Raw genomic sequence first — 19568 nt, forward strand, 5'->3', positions numbered from 1 at the left:
ACCTAAACAGTGGGCCATGTTAGGGATAACCAGCTGCAACGCCGGGCCGGATCCAGCAAGCCAGCGCAACCACCACAGCACCGACCTCATTGCTTTGATAATGTGAGGGTGGGCAAAGGGCAAAAAAATGCTGGCAAACAGGTGAGCGGGAGTAGGCAGCAGGAGTGGGTACTGGTGTCCTGTAGTGCCCAGCAGCAGCCTGAACAGAGCTCCAAATATGGCGAAAAATGTCACTTCCATCAAAAAAAGTCAGTGCAACACCTGTTTTACATCTAGTTACACAGTTAATTTAAACAACGTTGTGTGCTAAACTTTCCTACCCCCATGTATCCAGCAAGACTGTCACATATATCTTCTCACTTTGAAGTCAGAAAAGTAAACAAGTGTCCTTGGAAGACTGCTCCTGACATTTGACCTCGGTCTTTGAATGCCCAACAAATGTGACAAGATAAGAACAAGATTTAAAAGCCTGTTTACAGAAAGCAAGTTTGTGGAGGGAGACAGAAAAAACACTGTTTATACAACAAGAGGAATGAACTTGAACCTGGAGAGCCTAGGGCATATAAAGTCAGCAAATGGAAAGACAGCAATGTGAATTACAAACCACAAAGCTGATGATAATCAACAAGTAGAATGCATCCTTAGGTCAACTTTCTGAACTTCCCCAAGATGTCTTCAGCAAACCAGACAGCTGCATTGTCTGGTAGTCTATACCTAAAAATGAAACGTGCACCAAATAACATTGTTCAATAGTTTCATTGTTTGCATACAAATGAGGCAAAACAAGATGGGGGCATTCTTTCTTAAAGTTAAATAGTTATTACTTAACGGCATTGTTTTAAAAGCAAATGGTTCACAAGAACTTGGCCACATCCTCCAGTGCTTCTCCAGGGAATTACTAGGAACTGGCTTTCGAGCTCCCAAACAGCCAGTTAAGTGGATCACAGGTGAGAGCAGAGACTATCCCTGTTGTCCATGTTCAAAATATCCAACTCTGGTCAATCCAGCGTGTGCCAATGTCTCTGTATTCAATTCTATGATGGAAATTAGAGGCAAACATCAACTGGTCTAATTAAATGTAAGTTCTCAGGAAATAGGCCAGGTGTCTGCAGTTTTCAGACAGTTACTAGGGCTGGGTAAAACTAGTCACCCACAGATGAAATAGGAGATGTACTCAAGACTGACTATACACATTCCAATCAGGGGTAGCTTGTTGTCTGGCAGATCTGGAATAGAGCTGAAGTCAGACAAACAAGATTTAGTCAATTCCTTGTTCTAAAGCAGAGTTTTGGATGGGCAACATTTAATTGAGCACTGTCCGCATTCTCTCTACAGAGTTCTGCAAAGGGAAGCTACTCACACACAAAAAAAAAAAAAAAAAAGAGAGAAAAACACAACAACAAAAAAAACACTGGATATGGTGCGCTCAAGCAAAGCACTTTCCACAGGTGTTTCCCTTTAAACCCCCATAGCTTTTTGGAAGATATAGTCCTTGCACCTTTCATTTAATCTAATAGTAAAATACAGCCCAATTTTCAGAGAGGTAATATCATTTCATTTAAAAAGTTAAATTTTTGCTGCTTAGTTACTTTCATGACAAATAGTAAAATACCCAGAGACCTTTACCTGCACAGCTGATAGCAGAAGTTGCAAGTTTCAAAAACAAGCGCTGAATGTGGCAGTGCCCTAACAAAGCACAGCAGACCTTTCACAGGTGTTTTCCTTCAGTAAAGCACCCATAAGTAACACCCCATAACATTCTGGTAGATTTAGTCCTTGCATCTCATTTCATTTCCGGCCTTCACTAAACAGTAAGATCCTTCCCAATTTTCAGTGAAGTAATCCCCTTTCCACTAAAGAGTTAAATGTAATTTAAGTACTTTCCTGCCATCATCATGAATTGCTTCCATTAATGCTCTTCAGAGGAAATGGACCTTATTTGGTGGTCCTCGCTGAGTGCTGCAGAAAAATTCAAAAGGCCAACACCTGTGAAAAGGTCTATGGTGCCCTGTTTGAGTGCTACCAAAATGGGCATTTTTGTTTCTGAAACCTCTGACTTCTAGGGCCAGTGGTCTGCGCCAAGGGCTTGCTCCCTTGCTAGAAGACAGCAGTTCTTTATTTGTGGACGGTGACCCATGTGACTTCTAATTATTATTTTCTGTCAATAGTAAAACATTTTGAGCTAAATAACTGTATACAGGTAGCTTCTCCTACAAGGATAAGTTTCATCAAGTAAAGATAATGCTTACTTGAAGTTTACTGTATTGCCTCCACAATGTATTTGATATATGTATTAATAAAATCAATAGAAGTTAAAAAGAATACTCACTAGCATTTAAAAATGTTTTTAATCAGTAGCAATTTGCTAGTTCAGGACAGAGTATGTGTTAATTTATGCAGGCACTGTTCGCATAAAAAAAAAAAGCACACGCTCTAACCTAATTAGCAATCAGCTTTTGACTAAAAACACTAGAAAGTAAATGTTTTTAAAATATAGTGATCTATTCGTGTATACACAGGGCAGACTGCCCAAAAGATCGGTCCCGGCTCCATGGTCTCCCATCCAACCCTTTACATGGGAAAGCACTCAGAGCCCATGCATCTACACTTTCTGTATTATAAAAAAGGGCAAGCTGCACTTTTCAGCAGAGCTGAAATACCTCCACAGGCACTTTTTGGTAGGCAACATGCACTCTGGCATGAGGAGCACATTTCTCTAGTTTATCTGAAATGAAACAAGACAAAACTTTAAGTGAACTTCTCTAACTGCCTTTTAAAAGATGCTGCTTTCAGTAACACAGAGACTGTTGTTGAGGAAGCCAGTTACATAAAGCACAACTCCCAAATATCCATTCTCTTTTCAGTCAGCAACAGTGAATTACTCTCACCTACCTCAAAAACGTTCTTCTAGTGCAAAATAGTTATGTGCCAAAAGTTCACTACTACTTTAGCAGGTTAAGAACTATGAAATAGTCCTGTAATATTTATATCTCAAACCACATTTTAGGGACGGAAACTGAACACAGGTCATAAATATTATTTCACAATCTAATTGACCTGCATGGCATAAACTACTGGAACACATGTCAGCATCACAATAAAGATGTCACTTCTGAGCGAGGTGAAAGTACTCCATAACTCATCTAAATCCAAATCCTCTGGCACCATGGCCCTTCCACTATTTTAGCGAGGCTGTCAAATGGTCCACTACAAAACTTACTGACATATTTGTACTGGTTATGATAACTTACAATACTGGAATCCTGTACTCTAATGTTAAAAAAATGAATACGAGCCTGCCTATCCCAGATTGCAAGTGTGCTATTTATTTGCAATCAACATAAAGTACTGTGTTCTGACTTACAAAGAAGCTTATTAAGCTGTACAGCCCACTCAAACCCAAGCAACGCCACACTGGTTTTAATAACTGCACCCTTACAATTAACGCCACTAAGATACAAACATACAGTTGAATGATGTATAGAAGTGCACACTTTGTCACCTCCTACTTGGTAACCCAAGTAGACCACTGAACCCTGCCCTACCAGGCACTTGTTAGCTTTGATATTTAACCCTGAACTCTGCAGAGCCCAAAGCAGTTTCTGGAGATAGCACAGGTTGTCCTCCCAGAAATAACTGAAGACTGCAATGTCATCTAGGTGGGCAGCACTGAAGTTCTCCAATCCAGCCTGGTCGGCCAACCTCTGGAAGGGGACAGGGACGTTCTCTAACCCTAAGGGCATGACCCCGAACAAGAAGTGCCCTTTTAGGGTTGAGAATGCAGCCCTTTCTTTGCCCAATTCGGTCAAGGCAACCTGTCAGGACCCAAACATTAAGTCAAACATGCTGAGGAACTCGGCAGCCCTAACCCGATCTATGAGCTCATCAGCTTTGGGGATGGGGTGTGCACCAGTCTTGGTTACTGCATTGACCCTATGGTAGCCTACACAGAACCTAAGCTCAGGTGGACACCTGCAGGCGCAGCCTTGTGGATCAATACCACTGGGCTGGACCAAGGGCTGTTTGATGGCTGCATTACCGCCAACACCAGCGTCCTGGAGACCTCCTCCGTGTGAGCCCTCACCTTGTCAGACACCCTGTAAATGTTGTTTTTCACAGGTGTACTGTCCCAGCATCAATATCATGGGAACACCATTTAGTGAATCCTGGGGTGAGTAAGAACAAAGAAGTAAACTGTCCCAGGAACTGGCGGAAGTCTCTGTTAATACAAGGTCAGTGTTAGGGACAGACTGACACCCTCCACTGATCCATCCCACTCCTTGGAAGACGAGAGGTCGGGGAGAGGTTAATTCTCCACTTCCGCCCCATCATCTGTAACCAAGAGCATGGTAAGCTCAGATCTCTCAAAGTGGGTCTTGTGGCGATTGACAAGAAGGACCTTTAATGGGTTCCTGGGAGTAATGGGTGACCTCACTTCTGCAGTATTTCACCTCATAAGGCACAGACTAGCAGTTTTGCAGGGCTCTAGGCTCCATCACCTACACTTTTGGCCTGGCTGAAACTCAACCAGAGTAGCATTCTGGTCATACCAGCCTTTCGTGTCCTCCTGGCTGGCTTTCAGACTCTCCGGGGTGAGCTTTCAGAACTGTGATGTCTGGTTGCGGAGTGCCAGCGTGTGGCCAACCACATTCTGATGATTCTCCTGGGAGCTTGCTCCCAGCCCTCCTTCACCAGACTAAGAGGTCCTTCTACACCAGACTAAGAGGTCCTCCTACAGGGTGTCTATAAAGAAGTTCAAAGGGGTTAAAGCCAACCCCGTCTGCAGTACCTCCATGTAGGCAGAAAAAAGCCATGCCAGGAGGATGTCCCACTTCCACCTCATGCATTTTGGTAGGCCCATAATCATGCTCGTTAGGCTCCTCTTGAACCTCTAACAAGACTATTGGATTAGGGGTGTTAATGGTCAGAGAACGTGCAGGTTACCCCACACTCCTTCCATGTGGCTTTCCTGTACCATGACATTAATTTGGTACCCTGGTCAGATACCACCTCCCTGGGGAAACCCGCATGGGTAAAGATCCCCATCAGTACCCTGGCCACTATGGGAAGTCAAAGTCCTTAGAGGGATAGCTTCAGGGTACCAGGTGGAATGGTCCACCAGGACCAGAACAATCTGTTTCCCATTGCTGCCTTAAGGTCCAGAGGCCCAATGAGGTTGAGGCCCACCATTTTAAAGGGGGTGCCAACGACAGGAAAAGGTTGCACTGGGGAAGGGCAGCACAAGGCATCTTGCACTTTCCCCTGACTTGTCACTCGTCTGTCAGGTAGGACAAGACCTGCAGAACGCATCCGAGTCCTTTCTCATTTGATTCCAGCAAAAGTGGGTGACAAGCATGTCAAAGGTCTTGTCATGCTGCCAAATGTCCTGCCAAGAGTACATCATAAGCCAGCTCCTGTAAGAAGGCCCTGTAGCACTAGGGAACCCCAACACAAGGTTGCACCAGGCCCAGGAGCCTTAGGCTCACTCTACAGGATACCATTCTACCATTCTCCAAGTACATCAGGTGTTTGCCAGAGGAGTCACCAGCTGCCAAGGTCTCAGCCTGCTGTTGAAGACCCCCAAGAGTGGGGCATTCCCTCTGAACCTTGCAGACCTACTCCATAGTATGACCCGCTCCTGCTGCCAGTGGAATAGCTCGGGCAGGTTCCCCGGCATGGCTACATCCTCCCCCTGTAGATTCCAGCCCGTCCCTCTCAGGGTCAGCCTCCTCCAGGTCTGCGGGTGTATCAGGAGCAGGTTTCCTATGCCCCTGGCTGTTCCTTTTCTTGGCAGGTCCCTGGCCATTCTTCTAGGATCCAGGTCCTTCTAACCACCCTCTCCAGCTGCCAGGACTGTGTGGTCAGGCACACCCACTCAGGCAACCCTAACATCTCTAAATGAGAGCTGAGCTCCATCTCTTTACAAGTGGTATGCTCTAGGACCTGGTCATTTCCATGGCAATCCAAAGGAATGGACAGACTCCCTAAGGAATCTGAGACAACCCCCCCCATGTTCAAAGCAAACCACAGCTACTGTGTTGTGGCTTTCACAGTTGTCAGCTGCAACAACTTGGTAGAACACATTAGAGACTACTTGCTCTGTGGACGCCAGATGACACCGTATAGTTGTAGTGTTGGCTTCAGTGTCCCTCAGAGCCTTCACCCTATGCCCATTAATGATGACCCACTGTCTGTACTCCCTAGAATGTCTAGGCACATGGGTTCTCTGCACCATTTCTCCATCACCAGGGACACTAGGTAACCTCCACTCTGTCCCCCACACTATCTGAGATGATCTCTTCCCCAAGTGCTACATTAGCCAGCCCCAGTAACTGCCCACTGGTGGGAGATTGTGCCCACTTGGATTCTCCCTGGAATACCCTTCCTGTTGGCACACAAATTACTTTGGGGCTGCCTTCCCTGCAGACCTACTGTCAGGGAACTCTCTCTTTTTCTTCTAAGTAGGGGGATGGCGTCCAGACCATGAAGAACTGTTTGGGGTCATTTAGAGAACTCCTTCCTTTTTTTTGGCCTGCCCCTCCTTCTTCTAGTGAAGACCCTGGCCACTATAGTGGTAACCCCCGCACCTACTGGATATCTTACTCTGGACCCTGGTGCTGACCCAGCAGTCCGCCTCCTTAGCAAGCTCCCTGAGGTCAGAGAGCTTACTGTCAATCAAGTGTTTGCACAGATCTGGAAAACAAAAACTGAGCATGTGCTCTTTTGTGATCAATTTATAAAGCCCCTGATAATCTTCAACTTCACTGCCCTTCATCCAACCACTCAGTGCCTTGCTAAAAAAAAAAAAATCCACCCAGGTCTGCTAGGATAGCCTCTGACTATCCCTGAACTTCTGCCTATACATTTCTGGCGGCAAACCATATGTTACGATTAGGGCTTCTTTTATTGGGGTGGGGAGGATTCCTCATCCTGTCACCTGCATCTAAGGCCAGTAGGGTGTCCTCTCCTCTCAATAGGGATATGCCTCCACAGACTAGGCCCCCAATACTACTCAGGGATATTGTGAATCTGCGGAGCAATCTCATAAGCCTCAAATTATCTATGTCATCACCCACCACAACATCAGGCACAAGACCCTTGGGAATGTGGACCCTCTTGTCTCCAGAAGGCAATGTGTCAAGGTCAATTCATGCTGGGGAGGTGAAGTGTTGACTCGAATCCATGCAATAGGGCTGATGAGCCAGTTCTGATCCACCCAGCAGCGGCTATGTATTGGTTTTGACTGGAGCGGCACTTTAAACCCACTTCAAATGGCTCAGGACTGGATTGATACCACTTGGCAGGGTGAGACTTACAGTTGGCAGAGTCCAGAAGTTGTAGCAGGTGTGTTGAAGTCGTTTGTGTCCCTGAAACTTCAGAAGACAGGCAGCAAGCTAGCATGCCCTTGGAGTCACTTTGTTTCTGGGTTGGAGAGATGCAGGTCCAGACCCAACTACCAGGCGAGGGCAGGAGTTCAGCACAGCGGAGCAGGAGTCCAACAGATTAGTGGTCCAGCAGAGTGGCAGTACTTGTAGCAGCACAGCAGTCCTTCCTGACAGTGTATCCACAGGTCCAGAGGGGTCCTGAGTTGGTGTGTGGGGTCCTGTACCTGTACTCAGTTGCAGCATTGAAGTGGGGGAGACTTCAAAACATGGTCTTTGAAGAAGTGCACAGAGTCTCTGCACTTCCTCCAAACTGACTACAGGGGGTATGCAGCCCTTTGTGTGGGTACAGCACAAAGTATATTCAGGCGTGTCAGCTCCTTCCCTCCCATCCACTCAAGATGGCCCATCAGTCACATCTAGGCTCACTTTGATTGTGTGGCTGTGCATAGGGAATGCACAAAATCCAGCTGTCACCCACCCCAGATGTGCATTCAGAGACAGGCAGAAGGCACCAAATGGTTCAAGTAAGAAAATGCCAACTTTCTAAAAGGGGCATTTTCTGAATTACAACTTAAATCAGACTTCACTATAAGCTGCGATTTTAAATTGTGATTCCAGAGTCACCAAACTGGGGGTTCCCATCCCTTCCTAATCAGAAATTGCACTTAAAAATGTAATCCCGATGTTATTCTACGGGAGACAGGGGCCTTGTAGTAGTGAAAAACAAGTTTTAGAGTTTTTTCATTACTAGGACATGTAAATATTAAAAGTACATGTCCTACATTTTAAACAAACTGCACCCTGCCCAGGATCTGCCCAGGGCCAACCTTAGGGGTAAGGTAAATGTATTAAAAAGGAAGGTCTAGGCATGGCAAGGGGGTTAACTTGCCAGGTAGATATGACACTGTAAAACTACACATGCAGGCTATGCAGTGGCAGACCTGAGACATGTTTGACATGCTACTGAAGTGGGAGGCACAATCGTTGCTGCAGGCCCACTAATAGCATTTAATTTACATGAACTGGGCAGAGGTAATGCTCTTTACTAGGGACCTCTAAGTAAAATAAATAAGCCAAATGTGGATAAGCCAACATTACCATGTTTTAGGCAAAAATAAACATGCACTTTAGCACTGGTTTACAATGGTAAAGTGCCCAGAATCATAAAGCCAACAAAAACGAGGTCAGCCAAACAGGATGTCTGAAGGCAAAAAGTCAGTGGAAACCACACCAAGGATGCCAGGTCTAACAAGAAAAATATGTTTTGTGGAAGGTGGACAGAGAGTGAGAGGAAGTATGTGTAAGAGTGTGTGTCCTCCCCTTTCAAACAACAGTTGAGAGTCCCACAGATTTTGGATGGGTCTTGTAATAGAAGGCAGCTGTTCTCAACCTTTTGACTTCATTGGACTTCCACAAATCACTTCTGAAAGCCCGAGACCACTGCCTAAGCAAGTTCTACGAGTTGAACCTCAAAACAATAAACAAAAATATAGAAACAAGTACACGTCAAACAAATACGTTTTATTTTTCAAATTGGAAGCAATATGTTAGACTCTACTGTATCATCTTGTCTTTTTAGCTCGTAATGCACGCTTTCATTTTTGACAGCACATGCCAGTGCTGCCTCAGTTGAGGATATCAATCACCCATACTTGTGTTATATTTAATGATACCAACTTAATGTTTTGCTTACATTTTAAAAATCCTTCACTTTTGCAGTGTTAGACCACTTTCGATTTTGTTTTTTATGTATATGTATTTTATTACTATGCTAAAACTATATGAGTTCTATACAGTCATGGGCACGCTAAGTAGGCATCGCGGACCCCTGCTAAAGATACACCGAAATAAGGATCTCTGACCAGAAGAGGTTTGTTAACATGTAATACATCAATCAGCATATCAGAAACATCTATTAAATGGATGTAATATGTGACTGAAGACAGAAAAGTTTATTTTAACAAAGCTGTCCATTTTTATACTGTAACCCACCATATGTTATGCAAGTCAAACACTACAGTCTCAAGAGTCCCAGGAACTAATGCACTCTGCGGTCTTTCACTAAACCAAAGGCTCATGGGTGACTTGCAACAACATCTGGTATACACGTGATCTGGGCATCTTTCCGGCTTCATGGCAAGAGCTCAAAATGCTAAAGTATGCGTTAATCTTGGAAAAATGGACCCTGCTGGCAACAGGATGTGAACCCAAACCGTGCACTGCTATTCTGTTACAGTTCTTCAGACTCCAGGACTGAACAACATGGAGCAAAAGTCATGCAGCTGTCGTATTACATCATACATTCATATGGCCTCTTACCTTCGGCTCCGGCCTGCCACAACTTTTGGCACACCGTTAGGTATTTGCATTGATGTGTCTTAGCATATAGAAAGTGAATACAAATAATCGCTTTCAGTAAGATTTTAAGAGTGGAGGGGCTATCGCAGAAACTAAATGCATTTAAGTCATACTAATGAACTCAATCAGGACAACAAAAACATGTTTTTGAAAGTATTGTACTTAACGTGCACATTTATTACTATAGGAAAAACACCAATTCCATGTTACCATAAAACAATTTATATAATGTGAGAAATCACGTCCTACTGCCTCACATACTCCACATTAGTTTTGCTTTTCCGAGTGAGGCCTGTTTAATCAGATTTTAGCTCACTGCATGGCTTTAACCTATTCGAGAGGGCGGGGGTTCGGGCAGGACACACTCGTGAGTTATGCTCTTTTGGCATGGGCCCATGCCCAGGAGAAGGAAGAACAGAGCGACCTCCATTAAAGGCATGCATTTAGACGTTTGGATCTGGCTCCAGGGATTCAACAACCTTCTTATAATAATTTTTTTCCCTAGGTTCTATAGGTACCTGGGTGTAACCCTTACCTAAACTCCTCCACTCCCATCTAGCTCGCACCCCCAAGCCCACATCCTCTAGCCCCTCACCAACAACTTGTCACCGGCATGAAGAAGCTGAGCTGTATGTCATCCAGGAGAGTCGCGAGTGGGGGCAGAGCAGTGCATAACGGGCAAAATAATGAGTACCGGTGCCCAAAGCACTGCTCAGAAGCACGTGCTGACAATGTTAAATGTCAGAGGGCCGAAAACTAAGGCTATGTAGTCCTGATTCCACCTTTATTGCACCGCCACATACTGTGCCCCTTTACCTCACTCCTGCAGGTTCCTACTTTCTCAGAGTTTTACATTTTTTTCTGTCTTTCTCTTCCTCCTCCTTTCCCATTTGTGTGTTTTCCCTCCCTTGCTCTAGGTACATGTCTGTACATGAAAAATAAGTTCTAATCGCCACTGGCTCAAATTAAGCACTGTGGCAGAGATGGTTTTGTTCAGAGGTCACTCACTGTTCTGATGTTATCAGCCAATGGCTAGCCTGTGAACACAAAAGGGGCCTCCTGTTGCGTATTTTACACACAATCAGCAAGCAAGAGTGTCAAATATGGCTCTGTCCAGGGCACAACACCTACAAAGGCCAGTCCTACATGGCCCCTCCCGATTCTCAAAAATTGGTAGTTAAAGACATTACGTTTCACACACAAGTTATTTCCAGAATAAGTGTTGGGGACAATACAAAAATAGGTACTTTCCATGATAGATTTGTGGGATCCTGAGAACCATCTAAGGAGCCGTAGTCTGAGCTTGGGTGTCAGATCCTAAAACCCCTACACACATTCTCTCAGCCACATCCGCTTGTACCACTCGCCCCGCCCCATCTACAAGTTTCCCTCCCTGCTGCCCCCCTTCCCACCAAAACATCTGTCCTTTAATCCAAACGGGGTCCACCCCACAGCATCCTGCTCCCATCTATGCCTCAATCCATGAATACTGCCTTCTGCAATGAGGACCAGAGCCCCGCCTTGATTGTCCTTTCTCAAACTCACCCAAAGGCACAGCCTGCATTGATTTCATACAGTTTCCCTCACCCTGAATGCATTCAGCATGTGAAACTGCCCCATGCGCTACTCACGGTCTCTATGTTCCTTAATTTTGACCTCTTCTGTATGACTCGAACCATAACTACGTAGGTGCTTTTATGTAACTTTCCTACTCCCTGGATTTGGCTGGCTTAGTCTGATCTCAAACCCACTCTTCCGACTATTGTACCACTCGCCAATTTCTATGGGGCTGCACTGTTTTTCTACCCCAAAAGCTTTAATAAAGAATTGAATTGCAAAGAATTCCAAACACCAGTTCACCAGGAAAACATCACCCACTCACCCAGGCATCTGACACAGCGCCTGGTGTGTCCTTCAGCTCTCCAAGCACCCCATTTCAAGGGCATTGACCGCCCCTCTGCACCCAAAGACTTCGTGCCTCCCATCTACTTGAGATAAATTCAGAAATGATAATCAATTGTTTTTTCACAGATCTATGGTATATTTACTTCTTCATATTTGGAGCAGTTCTCAACCATTTTAAATTGTCTTTAGTACTTGTCAAATCTTTGACGAATGCATGCCACTTGTGAACAAAATTCTATGTTTGAGCTTTTAAAAAGTTTAATTATCAGGTGTCTTCTATCTTATGAATAACGGTATTTATTTCCATACGTTAACGGTTTCAGCCCCTAAAAAAACATTGCTAAATACCAAACTGGAAACACTTTAAAAACATTATACATGAAAAACATTACTATTCTAAATCCACCTAGATATTTCAACAACAAAAAAATTGTATTCTAAAGTGAAAGAAAATAGCTACTTCGAGAAATATGTATGTCTCTACATGGAAATAGCTAAACTACCACGGTCCCCCACAGTATATAGGAAATACTTATACATGCAGTGCGATGAAAGCAATAGGACGATGAACACAGCCAAATGTTTCTCTTTTTCCACACGCTACGCCGTAGAGCACCATCTTATCACCATGATTTGATTACAATTACAATCAACATACTATAGGGTGTCCAGCATCACTGAGATACATTTCACAAATAGCATGCACATTAAATAGCTGAACATTCCGATGGGCCTTTCAAGGAACTGTTATAAGAATGTCTGATATTCCGGAGTAAGTTAAAGTAGCTTTAAAGAAGTTTAACATTTTGCATCCATGACTTGCAAGTCGTCTAAAGACCTAAACAATATACTACCTAGACCAGTGATACACAAAATACATCCCTGGGCGGCATGCGGCCATACTGACCTTTACGTGCGACCCCCTTGGTCAATAGCAGCACTGGACAGCTGTTTACACAACTCAGCATTAACATTAAAACAATGTTAATTAAACAGGCAGGCTTTTGTTTACAGATTCATTGAAGTCAGAAAAAGGAATAAACTAGGTTGTCATGCAGCCCTTCAATTTAGGACACCATCATTTTTAAAGACATCTTGCAGCAAAAGTGTAAAATATTATAGCCTCTACAAGATTCAAAATGTGAATTTCACTAACTTTCAGAACCATTTCACCTTAGTACATCAGATTATATAAGTGCATTGAAGAAGGCTTTTTAAGTGATATTTTTCATTCACGAACTTAGAAACATTAATTCTCCCTCTCACCCTGACAGCAATGCCAATAGTGAACTAAGAGGCAAGCCAGTTAAGTGCACTCTTTGGGTGGTGTGGGTTCTTATTACATATGAACAACACTATAGTTTATGAAACCATACACAAGAGAAGGTATTGTACAGCCCACATCCTGAAGTCAGGTATTTCAAGGTCTTCTTATACGCAATAATGAAGAAAAGGAGGGAAAGTGAAATAATACAGTTGCCCAGGATCACACAATTTGAGAAGGTGAGCTTCATACCAGGTTTTCTGGTTTCATTGTGCTATTCAGCCACTAAAAGTATATGTTTCGCTTTCTCTACAGCGTTCTTACTATGATCATCCCACCACCTGAATCTCCCACCCTGCTCCCCTCCCTTAACCCACCACCCTTCTGGCATCAATACTGCCCTTGGTGACATCACAGACAGACTTTTTGGCTCCTAGGGAAATGTTTGCGAAGACCCATGATCTGAACAATACAACCGGACACCAACATATACATCGAAAATAAAAGCTTTACTGAAAACAATTAAAGATTCATACACAGGTGGCTCACTTGCAGATAAAAAAATATATATTTTTGCACGTAGCATATGAAGCTGTTTTGCCCCATTCTGACAATTCATGTGGAGATATTTACATTGTTTCATCTGAAAGGCTTCTCACCTATAGTGCATTTCATCAACAAAAACTCACAGTGCAGATAGTAAACTTCTTGGTTACTTAAGAAGGTGCTCTCACTGCTCTGTGCTTGATGACTACCTTATTGGTCATCCAGTTGCGACTGAAAAAACAGGCAATGACAAAGTCAGTCCGTCTGGCATAAGCTGCCAGTATTGTAGCTTGGTCAGTGCTTGTTTTGCCACAGTTTTTGTAAAACATTATTCTTGATGTGGGGGTATCTACTGTCCTCACCAAAATAAAAAAAAATTCTAAAAGCAAAACAACTTTTTTGTCTAAAAAAGCACACACTACTTTAATAGTCCATGGCAATGAAGGGAAGTATTTTGTGTGCACATGTGCACCTCGTGAAGAAGTAAAATGTCACACGTAATAAAAAATAATCTAATTATCAAACTGAGTAACTGTATGGAATGGTACATATTCAAAAACAAAGCATTGTTAAGACTGGGGATTTGGCTAAAAGTGCATAAAATTATTTAATTGTAGGAACAACATACAAAGACATTACAGCTACGGTTGGCTGCCTGCTTCTCAAAGGGCTATTGCCAAGGTGCACTGAAGTATCTGTGTTGCATGCAGGGAGTTTTATTCGTAGGTCCAATGGGAGGCACTGAAAATCATGGAATGTTGTTTATATCAGCAAGGGAGGAGGTGTTAAAGAATAATTTTGTTGAGGGTGCAGTATAAATGACGTATGGCTTTTGGGTACACAGAAGGGATTGACATTATACGTGTAGGACTGTACTACTCAGTTTGCAAAGTATGACCTATTACAAAATGTTAATAAAAACGTAGACTGATCTCAATTTAATTTTTAAATGCCCATCTGAACTTTCATTTTCATACTCCTAGAACTTGGGCCACACTTTTACAAGTTAAGATCTACTGGCAGATCATAGTGGGGTCCGCGTAGTTTTCCTATTCTACGTGGCAAAGCTATTCCTATATGCTTCCTTAGCCCTTCAAGTAGGCACGGTCTAGCTTTAGGGGGAACATTTACTAAAGAATCAACGGCAGTATTAGGACCTCAAAAATAATGGGTTCGAAAGACTGCAAAAGTGCACCAAATTGTGACTTACTGCCGAACCAGAATAGAATGGCAACGTTTGAAAAACTGTTCCAGAGCACCTTATTTGCAGGGCTGGAACATTGGAGCTAGCATAGCAAGATAGCCAAACCATCAGGGAGGGGAATGGGTGGGAGGATCTCTTTCCTCAGAAAATGTATTAATAAGTGAGAGTCAAATGATGGTCTTTGCAGCACTATGCTGCAAACCTCCACACTACAATCCATTGGTCATACAGGCACCTCTGAAAGGGAGATTCTAATAGTTCCAGGTCTGATGAGCATTACTTCTTCATGGTGGCACATGGCATATGTGCTAATAAGAAACAAAAATGTGGACCTAAGAGAAACTCTAACAGGATGCACTAAGACTGCAACCTGGCAGAACAGTACTGTTCAGAGACACCACCAGGCACTGCTTTCTTTACCTTAAGAGGTAAACTAGAATAATCCTCTTAAAATGCAATGTCCGTAGGACTGGTTAAAGCTTCGTTGAATGCGCAGATCAAATATCTTGCAACATCACAATTCAAGGCAGCCAGATACCTGACACAATTCTTGTCACCTTTATTACTAGTTATCTATAAGTGTAAACATGCATGCTCATTCCCTGAATCGGACTAGTTTATTTATTATTGGATGATTAACTGCTCTTCCTCAAACACTGCTAAAACGTGGAATAAAGGATTAAGTGTCCAGCTGTGTTTCTGACAATGTTAAAATATGGAAGAAAGGCGTAAGTGTCCAGCTGAGCTTTTGACACTTATTTCCAATAAGGACACAAGTGGACACCAACTGCCTTCACAAACAGAAAATTAAGGACTTCTGAGTGTGCCATGCTAAACCTGAGGAGATAGTTAAAAAAAAATGGAACTGGCTCAGGTCAGATCTGCACACAATCTGATGGAACCACACTCTGGTTGGGGCTGCTGCCTACCTATTACAATGACTTTAAGAGAAATGAAAGAGGGTCTCTAAAAAGGGGCCTGGATTAATGAATCCTTTCTAGGTTGTGTGGCCTATATCACTAAGGGCGTAGCTTAGAAGATGTGAACTAAAATCCTGTCCTTCCCATTGCATATTATATATCTACTATTTTGGTGCCTCTGTGTATTTTCTTTTACTTTTGCTGTGTCAATATTTTTAGAGCTGTGTACCTCCATCGCTCTCTATTGCAGAGAATAGCAATTATCACACCTGATCCCTGCTTTGTGTGCTCTGCAGGGAGGCCAAGTTTTGGGTGAGCATGGAGTGTGAACCTGTTTAGGACCTAATGACAGGCGCAGCGAGGGACTCGTACTGCCTTTGGCCCAAACTCAAGAGCTCTCAATTGAGGCTCCTTACACACAACCTGTACTCACACACACACACACACACACACACCTGGAGCAGACTCAGTACACAGTGTGCACTATACAACAGCAATATGCTGCACCTGAAAAAAAGAAAATAGTACAGGAAAACAACATACTGGAAAAGAATAAACAGTTTTAGGGAATGTAAGATTAAGTAACTACGTAAAATGTAAACAAGAATTACACTTCTGAGATGGATTACCTTAATGTTTTATGCTCATTGTTCAGAAATTGATCAGTGTTTTTCCTGCAAAGTTAAGGGCACAAATACACAGCAGGATTGGAACAGGTTTCAAAGCAAATATTTTATTACTGCTGGTTCTGAAAACCCGAGGGACCTGACTCACCTAAATTCCTGCTCAGTACTCCATGTTAGAGTGTGTCTTTAACTTGTTGCAGATAAAAAAGTGACAATTGTTTGCATCATACTTAGGTATTGTGTAAAGTGCCTGCATTGTCTCCAACAAACAGCATTTGTTCTTCTCTGCTGCCACACCCTCATTGCCAAAGTAGGTTTCTTCACCAACAATCTCCAGCTGAAAGGAGAGAACTGGGTTGATAGAAGGCCCAAGTGGGAAGACAACAGAATGGCTTCTGATCCTCTTTAGAAAGACAAGAACATTGTTGGCACAGAGCGTCTACGCTTTGGTACCAAGAAGCACTCTGTTATTTTTAAAGCCACAGCAATTTTTCCAGAGAGAATAGATACGTTACATTGGTTAATAGGTAAAATATAAGGGTCTAAGATGTAAGGAGCTTCTGCAAAGTTCTCAACTGTCCAAAGTAGGTATCAGAACTTCACCCAACCCATGTCTTCTCTTCGCCTTTTTGTACTTCGTCATTTTGTTACCATTATAAATACTGGAGATGCTAGTATGCAAGGACAAAACTGGACAGGGTGAACTTCTCACACAAGAAAAGACAACTTGAATTCTGTTGCGGCTGATCCTTCGGGCGCTGCTTGCTGGAAATGTAAGACTGCATGGTTCAACAAACATACATGGTTTAATTTCAGAATAAAATATGGCTGGCCCTTAGTCCTGAAATCTCACACCCAAGGACTGTTCAGTAAGGAAAGCTCTGAAATGTTCTAACTCTGCACCAAAGTAGCTCATCCATTCACCCAGGTTTTTGTTGTACATTATGGGATTTGTAGTCCTGCTGATACGTTATGAAATTAGGACTCGAACTCCCATGTTAAAAAAAAAAAAATGAATTGGACGACAGATTCATAAATGAAACTGCGATACTTGAGAGGTCTGACTGATAGATTCGAGTTGCTGTGAACAACTTCCAACATTATACTACCAGGCACTTCGTCTAACCAATGGCTGAAAGGCTGACCCTCACCTTCCACAATGCTCAAACAGGGCTGGGTTGGGCTGGACAAAGGAAAACCTCAGGTATTCAGTGAAACAAACACGTTAAGCCTATACGCCCCTAAAAGCCATCCGAGGGTGTGGTACACTTGTTACAGGAATGCACGTGATTTGGTTTTGCGGAGAGATAATACTCCAATGAACTTGGATTTTGGGTCAAAGTGTTTCGACAATGATGCAGGAAGGAGAATTACAGGGGAGCATTAAGAGGGCGGGGCGAGGCTCTGTCCAAACTTTCTGGGTGCTTAGGAGGTCGCCTGGTTCGCTGGCATGGTGTAATATGGGGCGGCAATAAAAAGATTTCCCAGAATAATTCATGTTCCCTCTCTGGTCTGGCAAGAACATTTTAAAAAGCGTGCACTGCAACTCTGGAGACTGTTCAGACAGCATTATAATCCGGAGGTGGGAGAGTTTAAGGTTTTATACCAATAACTTGGGAACAAAGTTCCAAGAAAGCCAATGGGTCCACTGAAGTTGGTTAAAAGTAGTGCTTTAAATGGGTAGATACCGTCCGGTACTGAGGACCTGCACTTCTTTAATTTGAAAGGGAGATTACCTTCCTTCTCAGCTCTGATGCAATAGAAATAATTTAACAGTACTTCTAGGGAGCAAACACAGGTACTCTTAGCAGAGAGTACCAGAAGTTCAGTATCTCCATTTAAAGCACTGATTCCCTCCAGTTCACTAAACTCCAAACGAGTGACTCTCATTTACAATGGGGAAGTCCTTCGTCGCTCCCCTCTGCAGAGGCTCCAGGGCTTGGCTTCTCCTTCTGGAACTTTTTGTGGAATCTCGTAGCAAGAAGGACAGGCGTTCCAAAGCATTTCAAAGAAATTGTTCTACTCCCACTCATTTTCACGCTGGAAAAAAAAACACGATTTTGCTACTCTTGATGTTCATCGGCCCCTCCCAAAAACGCATCATCTATACGCATTGTGTGTTGAAATAGGCTCAGTACTTCCGCTGCTACTGTTCCCTGCGCTCTACTCCATTCAACCCGCTTTTCCCATCTACATTGTAAATAGACAGACTGGATGGGTGGGTGGGGTTCAAATCATTGCTAGCGAAGAGTGCACTGACGCAATCATAGCGTTCAAGTGTGCGACCTCCCCGTCTCCTACCCCGCACCTTGACCTCGGGCTATTCGTGGCTCTCTGATCCCAGAGGATTACCGAGGCTGAGCCCGCACACCTGTGACTTCATGTCCTCCTGAGCGCAAACACCCGCAGAGCCTCTGTTCCACCTCGTTGCGGAGCCCCTTTTCAGAAGAGCGCTCTGCAAAGTTTTTGGCAGTTTCGGATCTTGCCTGTTACCGACTGTTTTACACACACCCTTCTTACCCAGCTATGTCTGCAGCGAGGGTACAAATGTTGCCGGGGCACATACTCAATCTGCGCTTACCCATGTTTGACTTCTAGCCCGTACTGACTCCGGTACTGGTCCCTGGGGATCTGCGGAGCGTCTTTCGGAAGCCGGAGTGCAGGAGACGCTGGTGTCCCGGACGGTGCAAGCAGCTCTCACACTTCAGCTCTCCCTTCAGACATCAGTACAGACTGGGGGAGGCTGCGGAGGGGAGCGTGACGTCACCGCCCCGCGCGCTCCGGCGGGGGTTTGGAGGGGGGAGCCTTCCCCAGGCGTCCCCTCGACGTACCCAGCCTGAAGACTTAACTTCAGCGCAGCAATCACATGTGAAACAAAACCTGTGCAATACAGTGTGCTTCCTCGACAGACTGACTAGTAATTAACGCTGCACCCTGAACCCCAATTCCACTCGTTCTTTTATCTTAACGTTAACAACCCTTATTATATATTTCGAAGCCTGCGGTTGCCGTTCAGGGTGAATACGAGTGGACGTTTTTTTTCTTTTTTACGGCCGTTCACGTTTATCCTCAGATCACAAATTGTTGCTCCACTGCTGTCTGAGGAAGTTTGAACAATCGTCGGGAATCCAAGTGTAAGTCCTTAGTATCGTAGAGGGAAAGCATATTTTAATATGCTTTTTTATCCGCGAGGCGTGTAATAATCCCTTCAAATGCCAGAATGAGTTATTTAGAACATTTACAAACTTCTTAACTAACTGACCTGCGCAGTATTGTGTAGTGCAAAGGACCGAACGCGCACCAGACCATGACGTGCAGGCCAGAACACCACGCGCAGTTTACTTACTGCTTTAAGTTTAT

At 43.8% G+C, this 19568-nt stretch overlaps 1 protein-coding gene across 2 annotated transcripts in view; it reads right to left on the reverse strand.

The window, feature by feature from the left end:
* The window catches only part of GPM6B (glycoprotein M6B), a 345888-nt gene extending 326768 nt beyond the window's left edge, over window positions 1-19120 (reverse strand). The window contains exon 1 of one of the 2 annotated variants that reach the window (XM_069204726.1): window positions 18790-19120. In XM_069204726.1, coding sequence (XP_069060827.1) covers window positions 18790-18793 — 4 coding nt within the window. In that variant the 5' untranslated portion in view covers window positions 18794-19120. The remainder of the gene's footprint in view (window positions 1-18789) is intronic. The other variant, XM_069204724.1, reaches the window with a different exon arrangement.
* Between the last annotated feature and the right edge of the window lie 448 nt (window positions 19121-19568).

Source organism: Pleurodeles waltl, chromosome 8 (genome assembly GCF_031143425.1).
Source record: "Pleurodeles waltl isolate 20211129_DDA chromosome 8, aPleWal1.hap1.20221129, whole genome shotgun sequence".
Taxonomy (NCBI): Eukaryota; Metazoa; Chordata; class Amphibia; order Caudata; family Salamandridae; genus Pleurodeles; species Pleurodeles waltl.